Genomic DNA, 23,011 nt, shown 5'->3' on the forward strand with positions numbered 1-23,011 from the left:
GAAACTGCATGAGATTACTCAGAACACTGTGCTAAAATAGTTGTGAGGATGTGAGGATGACTTTGGCCAGATCTTTATCTTCCTTTAACCTGATCCGAATCCGCTGTACCGCCGGCGGCACACTGCATGTGTTTTGGTTGATAACATTGGGAAATACAACAACTTAAAAAAGACAAACCTAAACATATCATATATCATTAAAAAGCTGAGATTCTTGTGATTCGAACGATGTAAACCATATTAAGATCCAGTCAACACAGTCAGTGCAATCAGAGTGTTTGTCAAACAACCAACAACCAAAAAACCAGCTACAAAATGTGTATGAAAATGAAAAAACTGACCTATGACGCCTTCTTGTAGTCCAAAGATCCATAAAATTCCAACAAAAACGGTGTAGTTACACTCTGAAGGGTCCAGTAAATCCAATTCAGTGAAATATTTAGTCCACAGCACATGTATAAGTCAATAAACATCCAAGGAACATAGTAGTATCATTTATAAATAGCCAACAAAGCCACCAAATCTCCGACGCATTCCGTCGTGTAGCGTCTCTTCACTTGTAAACATTGCAGATGTGTTGATGTCAAAATGGCCGCTGAACTCTGCCCTTTTGATTGACACCTCACTTGAGCGAATAGGTGCTTCTCATAGGTGACAACAGGGAGAAATACACAAGGAACGCCCTTGAGCGAGGATGGGACCGTCCTCTATTTGATTGACAATAGATCGATCCTGTCGCGTCAGAGTTTGCAAATGACAGGCGTATCTGATAGCCAATAAGATTCTGAAAAGAATGACATGCCGCTTGACTAGAAAGATTCAACCTGTAACCCGATTGGCCGTGCACAAACAATCATTCGTTGGGTTGCGCGCTGTGCGTAAATCCCAGTGGTGACTCGGGGCCGTGCGCTAATGCTGCTAATGCTGTGCTAGGAAAGCATTGAGCGTCTAAAAAGTTTTACAATGTCGAAAAGAGCAAGTAAAAGAAACTTTTCACTTGAAGAAGTTGTCGAGCAGTGTACCAGGCGTGAAAGTGATTTGTTGGAGGAAGACGTTTCAGACGAAGAGAGCGTTTCCGCCGTCGACTCGGTAGCAGGAAGAGATATTTTGGATGGGGGAGACTTCACTCTCGACAAGTAAGTGTTTTATTGTATTATAAAACATATTTTACTGTTGGTACTGAGGTTTGTGTTTGGGTGCGTGTTTGGGGATCTCATGCACGAGTGTGTTTGTTTGCGCTCATGCACAGGTATTTGTGCCCGTATTTGCGTGTGTGTCTGTGTGTGCTTTTGCGTTACTTTATGCAAGTAAAATAGAGCTTTGTTTGGGTGCGTGTTTTGTGATCTCATGCACGAGTGTGTTTGTATGCGCCCATGCACAGGTATTTGTGCCCGTATTTGCGTGTGTGTCTGTGTGTGCTTTTGCGTTACTTTATGCAAGTAAAATAGAGCTATGTTTTGCTGCGTGTTGTGATATATTGTGCGTGTTTTGTGATCTCATGCACGAGTGTGTTTGTATGCGCCCATGCACAGGTATTTGTGCCCGTATTTGCGTGTGTGTCTGTGTGTGATTCTGCGTTACTTTATGCAAGTAAAATAGTAGCATATGCAAGTAAAATAGTAGAATATAGATTATAAATGAAAAAAATATGTGCCTCAATGTTGTCTTATCTGTCCATACAGGTGCATGGGTGGTGTGGACCTTTCCAATGCCCTAATCAGCTATTATAAAGTGATCCACAAAACCCAGAAGTGGTAAAGGCCTTTTTTATCATTTCTTAGACATTGCCATTGTGAATGCCTTCCTGATTTACAAGCATATACCTAAAGGTAAAGGGGAGGTGCCAATGCACCAGAAGGCATTTAGTGAGACACTAGTGAGTTGCTGGTAGCGGCTGCTGACATGCCCGCTCCATCGCCCACTTCACACAGAGCACATCACAAGCCTTGGCATATTAGTGGAGACAGCACCACAGGTCGTCTAAGGTGCAGGCACTGCCATGCAAAGACAACTGTAAAATGTTCTTCATGTGATGTGCCTTTGTGCTTTTTGAAAAGCCGTGAGTGTAATAACGAGTGGCATGTTGCCAATAACCTGTAATATTATTGTAAAATTTCTAAATAGTTTTTTATATACATTGATATATTTAGATTGTGTTTTTTCTAATATTAAAAGTATTTTATTACTATAGAACTTGTTTTGTATCTTTATTTTTACAAGTATAGTTTCAAGAATTTAGTTTTTTCAACACTATAAAGTGTTTATGCTTCATTTACTATGTGTCAGCAATTATTGACAGTAAATTTGGACATGAAATAGAGTAGCTCTAAGTGTAACCTTTCATTAGAGCCCAAAAATATGATTGTACATTGAAGCATTCAAGAAAAACAGCATTTTATGTCAATGGTTACAAAGGGCCATTTGGTGTCTCCAAGTGCCCTTTATAAAAGGCCGCCTAGACATAAACTTGGATAAACATGTGAAAAAGACACATTTTCTAAGATATTGTAATCAAATTTGCTTGGTAAAGCTTTGTAAGGCTTCATGCTATGATCTGAATGTGTTTTCCAGCTAAAAGCTCCCCATTATTAGTCATCTGCAGGCAACTGTTTACAAAAAAAAAGTAGGCGGAATATTTTTTTCCCCTCTTTCAGTGTGTTTAAAATTCTATTACTTTATAACAGTAAGACTTAAAGTGAATCTGACTGTATAGGAACAAACTTCAGAGTCTTACCTTTCAAAAGACATCAAAATCATGCATATACTCCAAATACTTCAAGAACAGTATGCAATTTACTTTGGGTATGTTTTTTTTAGGCGTTTTTGCAAAATATAGCAGGATTGCAATGGGGTTAAAATAAAAATATTTAAACCCATCAAAAATCATGATTGGCTTGTATTTACAAATATTGTTTTATTCATACCAGGGCTTTGAAACAGATTTTTTCCCCCAAAAAAATTTTCCGAACAGAAACAGTATTTTAATCTGTGTTTAAAAGTAATTTCCGGTTTTCGGTTCGACCCTAAAATTGACGTTCCTAAACCAGTTAGAATAAAAAAATAAAGTTCCCGAACCGGTTAATAACGTTCCATGTCAGCTGTGGGACATAAAAATAAGTAGGCTGATCATTAGGACATTAAACTTCATACAAATTACATAATTTTCTTTAAGTCTCTATCTTGTCATCAAACATTAAAAAAGGATTATGTAAGCAGCATAACTATAATTCTGACATGCCTACATTTGTTGAGTGCACTTAAACACGTGCACACACACAGACGGAGGACGAATTCCAAACGGTGCTCCGGAAAGGAGATGAGCATAAACAGTCGCTCCACATAAAGTGAAAATTACCACATGTGCATCTGTGCGTACAGAAAATTGCTCAATTTAGTGCCTTTTTGTGGTTAAATTGTTAAAATCACTTAAGTGTTAACATTTGCGAGCCTTTCAAACACGTGCAAATGATGAACTTTCACCATCTTTAAATTTGCGTATTAATCCGTGAATCACATGCGAGCCGAACCGTGGGTCGTGATCTGTACCGATCACGGATCAACTGTGATCCGTTACACCACTCATTAGTATTAAAAAACAAACATCTTGAGATACTTGGTAGCCTACCGTATTTACCTCTTATGATTGAGCATTAGAGCAGTGGTTCTCAAACTTTTTCTGCGTGCGGCCCCCATTGTGTACGGCGCATTCCTTTATCGGCCCCCTAAAGGAAATTTATGACAAAAAACTGTTCTAAAACTCAACTTTTAATTAAACAAAACACATTAAATTATACAAAGTAGTGCTGTTGGTTAGTAGCCTTATTTTTTAGGTTTAAAGGAACAGTATGTAGGATTGTGGCCAAAACTGGTATTGCAATCACAAAACATGTGGCTAAAACTGGCACTGCAATCACACAGCTGGTGGCCAATATACAAAATGACAACATAAACATCAGTTGAGGGCTGCAACTCCACTTTTCAAATGACAATATCCTGGTTATACCACTGTTGTCAGTGATATAAGTATTTGAAATGAAAATGATTTCTTAATATCTAGTGACATTTCAGGGCCATTTAATGATCAATTGATATAAATTTCTTACATACTGTTCCTTTAATTGCACAGAATTCATGATAAATACATTTATTTTATAAAATGTCATAAAACTGGGGCCCCCCTGGCACCATCTTGCGGCCCCCAGTTTGAGAACCACTGCATTAGAGACTTGGGCTTGAGTAGGCCACTTGCTGGCACTAAGCTTCCTTTTTGTCAGATGAGTCAATGACGACCGGAAGTGAACTTCGCTGATTATTGCACAGAGATAACCCTAGGTATTCATAATCTGACGTTTCACACTTGTCTGTAATTATCAAGCAACCCTAAACACCTTGAATAGCTGCTTCTGCTGTGTTTAATTGGGTTTATAACATTTTATGTTAACGCAATGCAGGGTTAACCCCACAAAAGCAGGGTTAGCAGGGTTTCATAATAAATCATATGAAATGTAATGAATACAACATATGTGCCCAAGACTTTTTTCTTTCATTTGGTATGCGATTTATACCATTGTGATGAATGGTGCTCAGTAAATGTTAAACAGTGTGAATAGTGTGACAACCGCTCTCGCCTACCAAAGTTTCAATCTTTGACATGACCTTCCTCAGTCAATATTAAAGATATCAAGGCTATATTTTCACACAATGTTCTTTACATTAGGTGATTTTATGTTGAAAATGTAAATCACAAAAAATGACTTTGTGACATTATACTTAGCTGTGTTAGTAGCAGATGACAATCATTTATAGTAATACCCCTACAGTACATGAATAAAATAGCACACACAAATTCACATGAACTAAATTACAAAATAAGCATTTATTATATTCTGCGCATGTTTTTTGACAATATGTGCCATGCTTTAAATTTCTGTGGTGAGTATGTACAACATGACAAACCAGTGCATTACACAGAAACTTCACAGCAGAGTGACTGACTCCAATTCAGAGCGAGGCTTGATGTTTTCAAAGCCAAACTGTTTTTTTTTTTACTTTTTTTATGTGCTTAAAAATGAATGCTGAGTGATCTTATATACATTTCAAACCTCATAATACATTTACAAAACTGTGACATTGGAAGTAAGCAAAAGGTAATGTGACACGTGAAGAAAATTAAGTACAACAAAGTACCACCTGAATAAAAAGCACTTTTCCTGAATTGTTTTTGCCTCCTTTGAAAGAAAAAAATAAAAGTAACACTTTATTCTGATAGTCCACTTTAGACATTTTATTAACCACAAATTACTTAGAATCTTTTCATCAACTTTTAGTAGACGGTCTGCTTAATATCTACTAACACTTTATTGTGATGATCCCTCAACAGGCTTTCAAATGATTTTAAAGGAATAGTTCACCAAACAATTTAAATGCTGTCATCATTTACTAACACTCACGCTGTTCCAAACCTGTATAAATGTCTTTGTTTTGCTAGATCTGGGGCACCATTCACTTATTATTTTATTATTTTCTCTTACTATGGAAGTCAATGGTGCCCCAGATCTGTTTGGCTACAAATATTGTTCAAAATATACTCATTTGAATTTTGCAGAACAAAGAAATGTATATAGGTTTGTATAGGGGTCGGAAAATAATTTTATGTCCCTTTATGTACTTTTTCAACTATGTCAGCTTAACCCACTAACCCTAACACCATCTACTAATACTCCTTTGGTCTTTTTTGTGTGACGTTTAGTAGTATATAAACTTAAAGTTGGTAGAATAAATCAACTGGACGATAAAAATAAAGTGTAACCAAAATATAATTTCACTCTGAATGTGTTACATTTTCACACTTAAAATTATTTTCAATTGATGATCACATTTTTTTTATCTGACACTTCAACATAGGAAGAAGATGAAAGTGACATAAATGGAGAATGAAAATAAATGTTCAGCTACATTTTTACAAATCTTAAAACAATGGCTTAATGCATTATTAATGCATTTATTCATAATACATTACATTAATTGTATGGGTAATAAGAGAAATTTGACCCAGTCTGTAAAACCCAACTAAAGGTATTTACTGTTTTCTATCACTCTAGGAAAGGATGTGTTCATTTTTTGTTTTTTGTTATGCTATTAAACACATTATGTGTCATTTTAACACATTATGTGTCATTTTAACAAATTATGTGTCATTTAGTGTTGATTTTGTATTTAAATAAAACACAAGTTAGTTAAAAGTAACACAAAATGTTTTGTTCCAATAATAACAGAGATATGTGTGTATTCTGGGACAACACATTTGGTGTGTTGTCCCTAAACTGACACATATTGTGTTGTTTTTAACACATCCGTTCTAAGAGTGTACATAAAATCATCCTACATAAATAATATTTGATATTTTTAATATTGACTGAGTAAGATCATGTCAAAGATTGAAATCAATATGAAATCAGTGATTAAAATCATACTTGCTCTTTCTCATATTATTATTAGATTAATCTTGATTTCACAGGCAGGGTCACAAATGAATCAATTTCCCCCCACTCATAAACTCAGTGAACTGCATATTAAGGCACTCATATACAATATCTGTATTTAGTCGGTACTGTGCATTCTTTACCTGCACCACACTGGTGCTTTGTGTTTCATGTTTCTATACTATTTATCAGCCCATAAGGGCCATAAACATTTATCTACAGTATACTACTGACTCTTAATGGATTTCTGAATGGCCTGAGATCAGGATTAAGCAGATTTGAAGCAAAAGTGTTTGATGCACGCCAAGAGCATTCGGTTGACATCATTATTTTTGACAGAGGTGGCGTTTAGCGGTTTTTGCATCACGTAAATGAATAACTCTGTCATCATATACTTAGAACCAGTGTTGGGGAAGTTACTTTTAAAAGTAATGCATTACTATAATAAGTTACTCCCAGAAAAAGTAACTAATTGCGTTACTTAGTTACTTTTCATGGAAAGTAATCCTTACGTTACTTTTACGTTTCTTTTGCGTTACTTTTTCTTACTTGATGTCTTTCAGGCCTTGCAGGTGTTTTTTTATGATCGCAAAAATGTCATGGCCTGTTTCCGATTCAAACTGTTCCTGCTCAGGCGCAAAGAGTGCGTAATTTTACGTTAATATGTTCCGTTTAATTCAGTACATTATTTTATTTTTAAATTGAACTAATTAAATTGAAAAGTAACTCACATTACTTTTTAATAAAAGTAACTCAAATATGAATGTGTATATTTATAAAGTAATGCATTACTTTACTCGTTACTTCAGAAAAATAATATTATTACGTAATGCGCGTTACTTGTAATGCGTTACCCCCAACACTGCTTATAACTCATGTTGTTTGATTTAAAACATACTATCTTTTAAGCTGTTGTTTTTCAGGGTCTGTTATGTTTCAAAAAGCAGTTCATATAACTAATATTATTTATTCTGTGCACTTCAGAAAAATCATGACCCATGCTGTCACTGGGGCAGTACTCTTATAAGGTCCTAATAATATCTTTAGGTGCAAAAGTGTCATTGTGAAAGCGTACCGCCCCAGTGACAAATACAGTAGGGATCATTTTCTTCTAACAGTGCTTTCTACATTAATTTTCTCTCAGCAGAAGAAATATTTTGGCAAAATCTGAAAAAATACATTTCTTGTTTAGTCAAGTACAGTAATTATTTTATAATATGTACATATGGCGGGAACTAAACAGGAAATATGAATGACTGTCTAATTGTATGATTCCAAACGCTGTGTGTCTGGAATACCTGAGAAATGTTGTAGGTGTGAAATTGTTTTCTACAATGTGTCGAAATCGCACCGATAAAGCTATTCATTTATCAATAAAGTGATATTGCAAACATAACCTTATGTACACTTTAAGCTTTACATTTACAGTACAACCAGACCTTTTGATCTTCATGCTCGGATAAAGACAAAAAGTGTGAGAAACATCAGTGCCAAAACCTGCGTTGTGAATTAAAAGGAATGTGCCGATAACACTAAGCTCAAAAAAACATTACTGTACAGTGCTTTACAAAAACCCTCCCCAAACAAATAAATGACATAGATCTACATACAGTATATAAATCTGTGACCCATATGAAGGTATGTTTCTGATTAAGAGCTGTAGATCTCTGTTGAAGTTTTGGTATGTAAAGCCAGGACAGGTTACTGAACTCTCCTTTGCTGATGATGGATACGGATGAGAACACATGACTTGTGCTCCTGCCTCCTGTGTTTTTTTTTTTTTTGGCTGGTGGGATTTCAGGTTCAAGTTAGATGAACATACGCCGCTTTGCTTTTCAAAGCTTGACTCTCTGGGTTTGGCAACATGTCCACCAACCTTGTGGTGTGTGAGAAGTTCACTGGAGTTCACATTTGGCTGAATTTTGCACTGGGAACATGAAGATTATTCAAAGTGTCAAGCAAAATGTCGGTCAACTCTTAAATGCAGGGAACCCCAATTTACTACGTGACTCTGATTTTCAGATTTCTTCATTATAATCTCAATGACCTTTGCTGGTTGTCTTGCATGAGTTGACCTGAAGAATGCCATCTACGGATCTATAATCCTCAGTCAGAATCCTTCTTTTCTTCATTCATTTCTTCTACTGATTTTCTCTTGAAGAATCCAGCCTGCAGGACAATAATCACAATGTTTATCATTTAACATCACAATGTATCATGGACTTAAGGGCACTATATGTAATGTTTGCAGCTAGAAGTCACAAAACAATTAAAGAGGTGTTGCTTGATTGTACTTTGAAAGAGCTGATGGCATGGAATGATGGGAGTTGTAGTCTTGACCCCCACTGTGGATGAAAATCAATTAAATGGGAATCCCAATCATGTTCATGTATTAAGGGCCCTATTTTAACGATCAAAACGCATTGTCTTAAGAGCATGGCGCATGGTCTAATTCCACTTTTGCTAATTTTACACGGGAAAAATGGTTTGTGCACCACACGCACGGCCTAAAAGGGTTGTTCCTTTTCTCGTAATGAGTAATGGGTGTGTTTTGAGTGTAACGTGCAATAAACAGCCAAGTCTCACAAAATTTCCTTATATAGTCACGTAATTTTTGATTCTTTTTTCGTGATTATCACGAATTTCACAGTTTTTTCGTGATCGTAAAACGAATTCCTGTTTCGGTGTAACTATCACGTATTGGTTACTCAACTGTTTTGTCCTATTTTCTTACCATTGTCGCTTCGGTTTAGGGCTAGATTTACATAAAATGACATTATAAGAGGGATTAGAAAGTAGTACTTTGCAGACACATGAAGTCAAACACCCTTATGATTTCTAGGGCAGCAAAAGCAGTAGCCGAGGATAACGCAAACACGACACAATTAACAGGTGATCAAGGAGGGACATTAAACTGGTAAAAAAAATTAATTCCTCTGGATTTAAACACTTTTGAAAGCATCTGGATATATAAATATTTTATATATGAGTTTACAATCGTTTTTGAACATTTTAATGCCAAAAATTACATATTGTGCCTTTAAAGTGTGCATGATTTTTCAGGCTTTAATTGCTTCCTTTTAGCATGCCGCCGAAAATGTACATGCCGAAAGAGAAGAGCTAACATAACACAGACGATACTAACCTTCCATAAAGCGAAGATGACAAGAGCCAGTATTAATAATCCTAGGAGAATACTCAAGATGATAATCCACAGCGGGATTCCAGTTTGTATATCTTTGGTTACTTGTATTTTGACCTGCGGAGGAGAAATAAGACTGGTCAGGATTTCAAAACTAAATTAGGTAAGATTAACAACCAGTGGTTTTGCCGACTTTCTCCATTTTGCAACACATGATGTAAACAAAGTTTAGTTGGATAGCTAGCCGAAACAAACTTGAAATTGGGTACATGTCGTTTTTGCCAAAACAACTAAGTGAAGATAAAAATCTATCATATATTATAAACAAAGTCAACAGTAATTCTTAATTTTTTTATTTCATTCATTTTGTTGGCTATGGTAAAACAACTATTTTCACAAATAGACAAAAACTTGTCAGAGACGTTAGGACGCAAAATTGCTTGCTAGGTTCTAGGCGGGACATTTTTCTTTAAAAACAGCCTTTTAAAATAGCTGTAAAGTCTGATTGAATAATTCTCAGTTTTTCATATTTTCCATGTATTTGATTTTTTCTATGTTTCATACGTACCTCACGACTTATGACATTCTGATTTAACACAAACAGCTCAGGGTCTTTGCTCTCCAGCATTGCATCAACAGCCATGTTGATGCTAGAAAATTCTCCCTAAATGTTTCGAAAGCAGACATTAGAATTATGAGTATCAATACAGCATATGGTAAGATCGCAGTTAGCAATAAAAGATCAGGTGTACGGTCGTACTTTGATGAAGGTGGGTCGCCAAACTCTAAAAGTGGCATTGATCTGGTTGAAGTCAGCAGGTGGGATCGAACAGCTAAATGATTTGCAGGGGTTTCTTTCTTCTTTACAACTCTGAGAGACAAAGAAAAAGATCCTTAGAAGTCTTCATAAATTCTTAATGTATTCACTCGCAAACAGCATTTACTCACCAAAAGATAGACACTCAAGCTTTCTTTCTTAGAAGTAACTGTGTAAGGATTGTCAGGTTTGATGTTTAAAGGGTTAATCAACTTTTTGGCATCACAGTTGATGTTCTGTAGAAACAAAATAAGACTGTTGAGTCAACTGAATCGGGAATCATCTCTGCTACAAATAATTTGAGGAAACTGAGGACCTACCGCTGAATGGGTGAGATCTGTGAAGTACAGCAGCCAGTTTGCTCCGGCTGTGCGATATGGGAAGGTTATTTGGAGCTGAAATGGAGGACTCTGCATTTCTGTGTCTCTCTCAATCTGTTAAAGACAATCACATTAAGGTATTCACACCTGATCATACAGTTTAAATGAAACTGGATTGTGATCACACCCAAAACAAGTTTTTTTTACAATGGCACAACATTTCAGTTTCTACAATCTCAAAAAGCTACAAAAGCTGTCACTGGGCAGTACCAGTTCTAATATGTACCAGTCTGTCGAGGTACCAATATGCCCTCTTTTTGTAAAGGGTACTGCCCCAGTGACAGCTTTTGTAAGTTTTTTTGTAAAGATAACTCAGTCACCCTAAATGATCTTTCTATAAAATACCATGAAATAGTCATCCAGTAGTTCTCTTTAATAATTCCTCTTTCTATTCTAGTATTTATGTGACACGTGCTGGCAAATGAGTCGGAATGAGTAAATGTTATTTTGACATTCTTTATAAAAAAAAAAACTTTAAAGCAATGTATAATTTGTTGGAATTGGGCAAAGATTGACAGGACTACACACGTTTGAAGTTGATAGAGTCAGTAAAGTCAATTTTGAGAAAAATTCTGTTTAACATTTTTTAAAAGTTCAAAAGCAAAATCACAGCATCAATACCTTAAAATCACTGGTCAAACTAATAGATTTAGCACACACAAAGTCAAAAACAATACTACAGGAAAAATATGTAATTTTTTTTCTTTTATAGTTTGATTGACATCGAGACAGCTTTACTTTACTACTGTAATGCAAGGATCTAATATAATGTTACACATCAGATATTTTGCCCAACAATCAAATATTCACTTAAGATATAACAAATTATATCTGCATGAATTCTTGTCAAAATATTTATTTTTAAAACTGTAATTCTGTGTATGTGTGTATATATCAGGAAGATACGAGGAAGAGCGTATTCATGTCTTATCGCTCTAAATAACTATTTTAACAACAATCACATGCCAAACTTTTTCTCTCACATCAAGCAATTCATTTTCTAATTCCTGCATACAATCGAAACCAAAATGTCAGACACGCATGTGGATGGACCTGCATCTTTGTATTAGATTAAGCATTTAGGACGGTACAGCTCTCAGAAAACATACAAATAAAGAGCATTGGGATCGCTAGACGAGGGCTTAATGTAATTATTTTTGTGAAAATGCCAATTTCCAAACTTTCTTTTGGCTGTAGCTCAAAATAAGACTCATTTTACCAGCACACTAAACACATATGCTTGTCTATAGGACAGGACAACAATCTGAAGGAGGTCTTACCGTATAGCTGATTTTGACCTCATCTCCGATCACACTAGTGTGGTTGAAAACACTTGGTATGGTGTCCTTCCCTTTTAATATGATGTAGTCCTCCTTCATATACTTGACACTAGAGAAGCCAATGAAAAAGATCACAGCTGAAATCTCTTTAACAATATAAACAATAAATATAAATATTGCAGAATTGGGCATGCCTGAACAAAGTTGATTTTACAGAAACTTTGTGCTTCACAAGATATATATTTTAAAAAAGTTTAACTCTCTCCCCGCCATTGACGAGTTATCTCATCAATTAAGAGAAAACATTTGCATAAAAAAGTGTTCCCGATAATTTTTTATGTTAACCTGCAATCTGCGCACTTACCCAATTTATGAAAAAACTGAAGCTAAAACGTTATTTACTCATTTTAAATTGTGTGTATGTTTTGATAATGGTTCTGAATCTGATCTTCAACAAAATTCCTTCATAAAAATGCAATTATTTAGCTTTTTGCTAAAGAAATTTTTAAAGAAAAATATCCATATTTAAGAGTTTATAGGCAGAGAAAAAATATAGATAGGCTGAATTTTTTTTTTCCTGTTTTGTTAGTTTGTTTATTGTTTGTTTGAAAGCTGAGGGAAGAAAATCTTCCTGTAAGGCATTTTGTGAAACTTTTGTAAAAATCAAATGTTTTTTTTTTTTCAAAAAATGGTTGGCGGGGAATGAGTTAAGTGTTTAAACTAAATAATTACTCTTAGACTGAGGATAAATGGAGAGCAAATTATTTTGCATTTGTTGTATGTTTAAGATAAAGACCAAGAGATCTCACAAATGTCTTCATTAGTGTTTCAGAAGAGATCTAAACAATGACATGAACGTTTTTTTTTTCCAAAAAATCCTCAAAATATTTTCCTTCATGTTTATTAGAACAAAGAAATGTATACAGGTTTGTAACAACATGAGAGTGAGTAAATGATGACAGAATTTTCATTTTTCTTTAACACATATGTGTCAACATTATTGTTTATGCTCATTATAGTATTTTTGTTATCACTAGTGTACTGCATCCCCATATGTGCATGCTCAGCTGATTGGATGGTTTAAATAATGCAATGAATGTGATTGGCTACCAGGGCCGGGTCTACAGGGGGGCTGGGGGGGGCATTGCCCCTCCAGATTTTCCTTGTGCCCCCCCAAAAATGTCCAGCCAACCTTAAAATAACAGAGTCTCTTTACACAAAAACGTCTTCTTTAGGCAAGCGCTAGCGCTTACAGCTCCCGCCCACTAACATCTGATTAGCTTATTCGAACCTTGGAAGTCTTTTCAGCAGTATTTAAGTCACAGGAAAAGTACTACTGTTCTCTATGAAGGTAACTAAAAAAACGCATCTTTAAAATATGTATCAAAAACAATGCAATTTAGTATTACATAAACGTTATAACCCAACACATATTAAATTAAAACTTTTTTATAGTAAAACATGCCCAAAATAGCCCCTTATCCTTTCTTAGACTCACCTCATTATTTATTCATGCAAATACAACAGCCAATGGCAAGTCTCCAGCAGCATTTAATGTGTTTGTTTTAGATGTAGTTCTGTTTATTAAAATTAGAATATGCAGTTTGGTTGTGGCATACTATATAGTAGATATAAATGATATAAGATGGTTATACAGTAAATATACAGTATTGTAACAGCTGAGCATCGCGTGCAGTGCAGTTTTAAAATCAAATTTTAGTGGTTTTGTCATCGTCATTCATCATTCAGCTCGCGTTTGAGAAAAACTTCACACGCAAAAATCTACAGACTTTTAAGTTCAAGAGGAGCTTTCACTCCGCAAGGTCATCGTAAGGTAAAACGTTGTATTGTAATGTTGCGTTGTATTATAATATCTAATTTGCTGTGTTATAAACAAAGCAGTGTGATTTCTCTTTTGTCTCGTCGCAAATCACACTTACAGTATTTTAGGGCTTGTGCTTTTGTCTGGTGCTGTTATAGGCAAACAGGATAACCTTTGACGAATTTGTCATGCATGTCAAATTGCTTACATGATGCAACAATATATTATTTAAAGCATTGTTCTTTGTTGTGATATTCGAGGTTGCTGCAGCAGCATGTATGATAGGGTCAGGAATTAATGACAATACAGCTTATCACATTGAAAATACATTATTTTACATGAAGAAAATGTTTGAGAAGTGGAAATAAAGTTCCTAACAAGTGTTTATTTAGAATCAAGGCATATGTTGGGTAGGGTAGGTATAAGAATGGCTTTAATTTATCTATAAGTAAAATAATAGATTAAATGCAGTGTAAACATTAATAAAATATAGCTATATGTACAGCTTTATATTTATATCACCTGCTTGCCTGATTTCATTAACTGTGACTAAATGTGTCAAACTAGTGTAATCATTATAACATTATAAATCATTAATCTAATTGCATCTACTTTTAAAATGTGAACGTGCAAAATGACATATAAATTGCCTTTTATTATAAGACATGCAAAGTAATATTGGATTGAAACATCCATAATTTTAGTGTATGAATCATTTTAGTCGAGAAATGGCTGCCCACCCAAAAATCCTGACTGCCCCCCCAGTCCAGCAAGCCTAGTACCGGGCCTGTTGGCTACACTTACGCAGTGAATCGTGGGTTGGCTTCGTGCTTCACAGGTATGACGATGCTCACAAAGTTGTCTTTCAGTGCAGACTCTGGTTCCTCGCTATCACTGCAATAAACAAAAAATGCACATTAAAACATCACGATTCTCTGATTTATCTGATCTTTATTTTTGTTAATCACATAAGACATTAAAACAATACATGGATACAGTTCTTACGTGGTCGCAGTAACGTTGATAACAATGTCTTTACGAATATGAGAAGGATTGGGCTCAAATTGGATTTTGAAGGTTTCCTGTTGGACAAACGTAAACAAAATTAGTTAAACAACAACAAACATTTATTTATTTCTACGGGTGGTATCATTCAATTTCATGTATTATTTATAAATTATATAAATATAAATTTTTAAATATATGTGACCCTGTTTTCGAAATCCAGTCTAAAGTGTCGATATTAAATATTTCAACTTATATTTTCACAAAATCTTCTTTACATTATGTAGGATAAATTTCTGTAGAAAACAGTAAATCACAACAAAAAACTGATGATAGTGACAAGTCTTACCTCTTTGTTACTTCTGAGAAACGGATATCCAACTGCACACACTATTCTGGTGTTGTCAGTCTCACAGTCCTTATCCTTAGGCTACAAAAATGTATAAAATTAGTCAATATATAATATACAGCATGACAGATTTTACCTCATGCATACATAAAAATGTATTATAGCATAGTGACTTTTGTTTACATTTTCAGCTGATGTGCACAAATGTTAGTAATATATCTTAAAACGCGAAAGTCTTTGCATACTGTACGTGCAATATTTTAAGCGGTGTAAAACCCACCTCAACTTTGACATAGTTGATGTTTTCTGTGTGGCTTATCGTGACCTTGGTGTTGTAAGCATGATCTTCGGTATTGTGGATTTTAACGTTGACATAAAACTTCTCCTGGTTACTCCTTATGACAAGGCTAAAGAAAAACAACAAGTCAACGCAACATTTTAAATTAGATTTCTGTATTTCTCATAAAGATGCTTTAAAGTTTCTTTAGATGGTCAATGAAAGCATACAATATTGTGCTTTGGTGTAGATCTCAACTGGTCCCATAAGCAAACACAGTGTTGTTGTGTAAAGAAGCTGGAATACGGACTTAGATTTTGGAGCTATGATTTAAAGTAGGTTTGGTCTCAATGCTTTCAGTATACAGAATAAAGGAGATTTTTGATGTTTTGAAAGTCAACACAAGGGGGCAGCAGAAAACTATAAATGTAATACAGACGAACAATATCCTCAGCCCTTGGTCAGAACTGGTCCCTAGCTGTCACTGGGGTACACTTTAAAAGGGTCCAGATATGTGCCATTAGGAACAAATGTGTTTACATTTGATACCTCTGATGTACTAATATGAACTATGTAGGTGCAAAGCTGAACTTTTGGAAGGGGAATGCCCAATTGACAGCTAGAGTACATGTTTTGACCATTTTATCTGTACAACTGACTATCAATTTGTTGTCAATCTGAATCTTATAGAAAAGCAGATGGTATAATGTATTGTATTATTTTTTTTCATCTGTCAAGGTTAAAAATGTAAAGCCTCTTAAAATACCTTGAAATGTCAGCGGTCGCTTTGAGGTGAAGATTAGCAACACACTTGTCATCATTTCCACAGTCAACTAAAGCAATCTAGAGTCAAAGAAAATTTAAATGAATATTAGTAAACACCAAAAACAATGAAAAAGGTTTTATTACATCTGCCTTTCTACACTGTAAAAATTCCTTGTTGTACTTAATTTTTTACGTTTAATTAACTTGAATTTACAATTAATTTGAACTTTTTTGACTAGTGAAATGTTGCTTTAAGATATAAAAATAAAGTTGATATGTAAGATAATTTATTTTTTATTACTTTATTTTTTTATTTCTAGACGGTTTCAGCAGTAACAACATAAACAACTTTCGTGGTCAGCACGTAACTTCCGGTAAACTTCGCTAAGAATAAATGACAACAAAATACTTCAAACATAGCTTATTTATATAACAAGCAACATAAACCAAAACATTTGTTATTTTCGACGAGGTTCAGTTTAGCAACTAGTCAGACCATTAAAAATACTGAAACCGGAAGTAAAGTTCGAACCAGACGCTTATCGCGTCACCGCACATGCGTACAATGAAACTGTCTATAGCAACTCCTCACTAGTAAAAAAACTTTAAATTAAATGTAAATTCTTGTTTATTAAACTTAAAAATGTAAGTGAAACAAGGAATTTTTTACAGTGTAGAATCAGTCCCCTAAAAAGTCCAAATTGAACTGTACAATATAAGCTTTTAGGAATCTTTGTTGTTTTATGTCATTTCCCCACACTGTTTAATTGCAACCATCAATAAGCCATAAGATTACCAGAACTCTCAGAAATGGTTTTCCGGCTTTTACTGTAGAGTAGACACACAGAACAGAAGTGGAGGGAATAACATTGCCCGGTGTTCATGCACGCTCAAGTGCAGGATATGTGTGCTTTTCAATGACGGGCATTAAAAACGCAGAATTCTGCTGAGTTTTCTGCGGATATCTGCAGGCGTAGATTCCGTTTGGGCCTGCTGATTTCTTCAGGAAAACATACTCTTCTTCCTGATAATCTTATTTCTGCAGAATGCTGAACTGTCTGTTTGTTTGAGTATTTGTTTGTGTGAAGCAAGAGAGATAAAGACACTTCAACAAAACAAGGAGTTATATAACAAACAGTTATGTCAAGCTTAAAAATTGTCCTGGCTTCTGCCTCACGGCTGCAACTTAGTATGCAATCCCACGCTAAATGTGAAGTATAGGGCATTCGCCTAGTGGTTAGAGAATCGGGCATGTAACCCGAGAGTTGCCGGTTTAAGTTTCATTGGCTGGCAGGTTGCGACTGTGATGCTTTTGAGCAAGGCACCTTAACCCTAATTGACCTATGGCTAAGCCACGCCCCCTCCACTCACTCGGACAATCAACATTTGGTGATAGGCACTATGGCAGCTGTCACAGTAGGAGACATTTCACAGAAGGCAATTGATGATTTTTGGAGACATAAAGACTATTTATCATCTCAAAGTCACCAAAAGGGCCTTAACTATGCATTGGAGGGTTATATTAATAATTTTGTGGTTGAGAAGTTCGATGAAAAGCTTCAGCATACGTTTCCAGGACAGGCCTTTTTACTATCTTTACCAAAAGTAAGTTACCTCTCCATTAGTTTGGTGCTAGAGTATTTACATGAATCATTCAGCACAACATTGCTATTACAAATAAAAAAATTATCTCAGTTATTTACAGATACGTTAATGAAGCTAAGTGACATGATGTACATTACAACGCAGCTAAAAGCTAACGTTAACGTTTTCTAATGTTAGGCTAACGTTACGTTAGATAGTTGAAGATAACGTTCAAATACATTGTTGACTTAGCTTAGAACAGATGTAGGCATCCTTGTTTAAAGCAACACTATGTAGTTTTTTTACCTTTATATAATGTCTCTAAAATTATTTCAGTGATAGAACAACTTTTAACTGGACAAATTGTACTGTTGCTGCAACCTAAGCAGCCTCCTAGCTGCTACAAGCACAATCTGAAAGTGGCGGTGGAGGGTAGGAAACACAGCCCAGCCCCTCCCCCTGCCTGCAGAAGAGTGTCTGATACCAGGCACTGTTGCGCTTTTCAACCACATGGGGGAGCTGTAAGTCATTTTTACATGGAAACTACATAGTGTTGCTTTAATTTATCCAAGTTTAGTGGGTGTTGTGGTCTACCGCATAAGTGTCTGCTTAATCCAGATTAAGTTATCTCGGTTGAGATGTGGCTTGGGAAAGGGTTAAAAATACACACAGTCGCCCAGCTTTTCGGGATACCTAGTGTCGGAGTTGCATGTACCCCATGCACACCATTTGACCATTTTAAACCTAAAATGACAAGAAAAAATATATAATGACGAATGAAAACTGACGAACTGCAATGCATTTCAATGGACGCGGAAGGAAAGAATGTGCAAGTCTATTGGGTTGCTATGCGCACTGTGATTGGCTCGTCGCATTTGGGGGCGTGGCTTAGCCATAGGTCAATTGCTCTCTGGGCTTCATGACTTGCAGTGTGTGTCACTACTCAGTGGGATGGGTAAAATGCAGAGGTCATATTTCAAGTATGCTTTTGTCACGTTTCACTTTCAGTATACATACTACTACAGTACATGAAAAGTTCAGATGCAAAAGCCGCTAAACGTCTCCTCCTTCAAAAATGAAATAATATATGTATTATACATTCATCAAATACTTTTGCTTTAAATCCGCTTAATCCCGGCCCCCTCCTCCACATCTGCTCTTTAAAAGGGCACCTATTATATTGCTAAAAACAAGGTTATTTTTTGTATTTGGTATAATACAATGTGTTTGCTTAGTTTATGGTTAAAAAAACCACATAATTTTCCACATACCGTACATTTTTGTAGCTCCAGATTTCACCCTCTTCCTGAAATGCACGGATTTGAAAAGCTACCCTGATTGGCCAGCTAATCTGTACATTGTGATTGGCCTGAATATGTCTTATGTCAGGCGGAAATGTGACGCTTCTTACCATGTTTGAAAGATTAAGTTGCTAACAGGAGTTAACTTACAAGCTGAGTCTGAAGCAGAAGGGATAATGATAATGTCGGGAAGTAAACTGTTGCCTACCATCCGTGTGTTTGTTGTAGTCCAAGGAAAGAGATGCACGTTGGAGACGATAACTCGCGTTATAGTTAACTTTGGGGATTTGTACCTTTTGCATATCGTTATGTACTAATACACACTTACACACCAAACGTAAATAGGACAAAAGGTGCTCTTTAAATTTGGAACATCATTGCTTATCAGAATCTCATTATAACTGCATGTACAGTAAGGGAGTGCTGTCTTCAACATGGTGAAAGTCTCCCACACTCTAAAATATGCCGGGCCATTTGTTTCCACCCTAAATGCTGGCTCGAGCCTTTCGAGTCGTGTTTTTGGGTTGTTTTTTTGTGTTACTCAGCAGACAATCTCACTGATAGTTGAAACAATGCATCCCACATCCCTCACAGCACAACCCAGCTGTTGCTTTTATATCACCTTCGACACTGAGCGATTTCTCTGATTTGTCTCAAATAAAATAAATAAATAAATTCAAATAATGGTTTGTATGTATTTAATTTAAAAAGTCATTACACATTAATAGGACGAGAAGGCACATTGGTTGTTTTGCGCTGGGGAAACACCTTGTGTAAAATATAAGAGTCTGTTTACTTTGGATGTTAAGCTATTTTCAAAAACTTTTAAGAGACATAAACAAGCACAGGGTGCACTGCTTTGTTATGCGCAGGTTATGTAGAGTCAGCCTTGACATGTTTTAGCAACCAGTGGGGTTTTAGTCTAAGATTTACAGTTCACCAGCACAGGAGATCCAACAGCAAAAAAGCAATGACAAAGACAGATAATTAAAACAAACTAATATTCTTATTAAAATCAAGAAATTTTTGCTTGGTTAAATGAACAACTCGACTATGTCCTATTAAAGTTATGTCCTATATCTATCCAGCATTTTTTTTTTTAAATGCAGTGCTAATAAAATAAGAGCGACTTCATTTGGTGCACCCAGATCTGCACATTCATTTAATGAATATTATATCTGCAGCAGTTGGTTTAGCGGTTACTGGAGCAGTAAATATTGCACTCTGTGCCCTACACTTACAGTCAATAAACTGTAAACCTGCACCTCAGCAGTATACACACTTATTATACAGGAGAAATAGTGAGAACGGCATCTTACGGTTTTGTTAATTGATGTCGGTAACGCTGCATCCAGCACCGGACCTTTATCCTCTTCCACTAAACCGAATTCCAGTGTGACCATAATGGGATCTCTGAAATCCAGCTTATCCTGTAATGGATAATAAAAGATGTTGCCAATCTTTTAGTACCAAGCTTAATGTCAAGCGGCATAAATAAGCAGATTGAGAAGTTTCAAAAATGCGTCCAGATTGTTTCTCTCACTATTTTATTACATCACATGTTATTGCTTAAATACTGACTATCAGTTAATAATGATACATTTGCAGTATGGCAGTGTTTCTTAACCTTTCTTGTACAGTATGTATGCTCAAAGTCATTAGCAGAACTTATTCAATCATGTTAATTAAAAACTACACTTTCAGAAAAAATTGACCCTTTAAAAGGGCCATTACATGAAAATCTGACTTCTTCCATGCATGTTTAAGTGCTATAATTGGTCCCCAGCGCTTCTATCAACATAGAAAAATGTGAAAAAATTCAACCCATTAACTTAGTTTTGGTAAACCATTCTCTGTAAGCACGTGAAAAAATAGGTAATTGAAATTTGGCTCTCCTTATGATGTCATAAGCAGCTCTTATTATGATAATACCGCCTCTTAAAGGGGACAGAGAATGAAAAAACATTTTACCTTGTCTTTGTTGAATAATGGTAGTCTACTCACATTCACAAACATACAAAAGTGCTACACATGCTAAACATCTCAGTCTCATAGAAATTCCTCTTTAAGAAATGTCAGCCAGAAAACGGCCTAATCTGAAAAGATGATGCTTATGACATCACAGGCATCTCACTGCCCCTCCACTTTAAAATAATTGGCTACATATTTTGAGTGGCAGCAAAGTCAGCCAATCAGTAATGAGAATGCAAGTTAAGCCAGTAGGGGGAGCCAAATAGGTGCAAAACCACTTGTTTAAAATCCCCCACCTAATAGAGCTATCTTATAGAGGTTTTTATGAAGCTTCTAAGGCATTACAGACCCAAACAAAAAAACACCCAAAACGGCACACACCTATAAAGTGGCAATTTTAACATGCTATAATAAATTATCTATATGGTATTTTGAGCTAAAACTTCACATATGTGCTCTAGTGACACCAAAGATTGATTTGACATCTTAAAAAAGTATTGTGACATGACCCCTTTAAAAAGGTCCTATGTACACATTTGTTAGTTCAGTACCAATATGTACCTGTACATTCTGAAAGGGAACCACTCCAGTGACAGCTAGGGAAATTTTTATCAAAATGTTTAGATTACCCCTGCTTATGTACACCTGGGGTCCATGCACCTGTGATTTGTGGTTTCTCCTAACAGTATGTTTTATGTTGGCTTTCTACAGTACATCATCATGACTTCAGAGCTCACAGGTCAGCTACGTACTAAACTGCTGGATGTTTTGCAGTCTCTCGACAGAGGCTGTTGTTCATTTTACTGCAGTCGGACCATTTTCTCAAGCCTTTGATCAGAGAACTTCTGGCTTTTATTAAACTCCAACCCTCTTGGATTCAAACGCTTACTTTTATGCTCTTTATCTACTGAGTGACATTTAAATAACGTAATCTAGATCAGAAGTAAACAAAGCGCACATTTAGTGGTTTCAAAGCAAAGGGACTGGTTTTAAAAGATCTGTGTACAGCAATGTTTAGTGTTCGACTGATATGGGTTTATAGAGAGCTATGTGGCCAGTTGGCTAATGTGAGAGACAAACAAAACATAGGTGAAACTAAATAAAAAAAAAAGTGCTATCCTATTAAGTATTTGAAAACAATTTGCAAAACATTTGTACAAATAAACAAAATAAGTTAAAGTGCATAATGTACCTGTATAAAAATGATTTGTGATTGTTTGTAATGTAAGGTTCACTTGTTTTATAATACATTTGTGTCCCCAGCTGTGGATCTGACATCTCACGCTACTGTTTGAATAAAACTTTGCTGTACGCCGGAGTGCTGTTGTATTCTTTAGTGTCTTATCTGACTGTTTTTTCATTAGGAACAGCTAATTTAAGAAACAGAAAGATTTAGCGCAGTGGTTCCCATCTCCAGAGCTCCCCCCCACCCGAAAGTGTTAGATGTCTCCTGATATAAAACACCTGATTCCACTCATCAGACTCCTTCCAGAATGTTTGAACGTTTCCTTAATTAACACACTGATGAACTGAATCTTTATATATGGAGACATCTAAAATTTTTGGGGAGGGGAGAGTTAACTGATAGCGAACAATAAGAAACATTTATTGTCTGATACCAGGAAAAGAAAATCTAAATATCATCAGCTATACTGGCAACTTCAATATATCGGTCACTCCGTATTTTACAAGTTGGCTAATTTGGATTATCTCGTCAATTAAGAGAAAACGCTTCCCTGCCAATGACGAGTTTTTACGGCATACCATATTTCAGCTATTATCCACTAGGTGGTGCTCTTAACCAACTTATAAAACACAGAAGCATCCACTAACGCC

General features: G+C 35.7%; 1 protein-coding gene across 1 annotated transcript in view; it reads right to left on the bottom strand.

Moving 5' to 3' along the window:
* Window positions 1-4,857: 4,857 nt before the first annotated feature.
* Window positions 4,858-23,011, bottom strand: part of itga1 (integrin, alpha 1) — a 63,564-nt gene continuing 45,410 nt past the window's right edge. Inside the window, exons 18-30 of the mRNA XM_065290325.2 lie at window positions 20,524-20,634; window positions 16,321-16,397; window positions 15,558-15,684; window positions 15,278-15,358; window positions 14,929-15,005; window positions 14,728-14,817; window positions 12,102-12,210; window positions 10,762-10,875; window positions 10,573-10,677; window positions 10,385-10,495; window positions 10,193-10,288; window positions 9,628-9,741; window positions 4,858-8,651 (exon numbers count right to left, since the gene is read on the bottom strand). Coding sequence (XP_065146397.1) covers window positions 8,589-8,651; window positions 9,628-9,741; window positions 10,193-10,288; window positions 10,385-10,495; window positions 10,573-10,677; window positions 10,762-10,875; window positions 12,102-12,210; window positions 14,728-14,817; window positions 14,929-15,005; window positions 15,278-15,358; window positions 15,558-15,684; window positions 16,321-16,397; window positions 20,524-20,634 — 1,275 coding nt within the window. The 3' untranslated portion in view covers window positions 4,858-8,588. The remainder of the gene's footprint in view (window positions 8,652-9,627; window positions 9,742-10,192; window positions 10,289-10,384; window positions 10,496-10,572; window positions 10,678-10,761; window positions 10,876-12,101; window positions 12,211-14,727; window positions 14,818-14,928; window positions 15,006-15,277; window positions 15,359-15,557; window positions 15,685-16,320; window positions 16,398-20,523; window positions 20,635-23,011) is intronic.

This window comes from Paramisgurnus dabryanus, chromosome 10, assembly GCF_030506205.2.
Source record: "Paramisgurnus dabryanus chromosome 10, PD_genome_1.1, whole genome shotgun sequence".
Lineage (NCBI taxonomy): Eukaryota > Metazoa > Chordata > Actinopteri > Cypriniformes > Cobitidae > Paramisgurnus > Paramisgurnus dabryanus.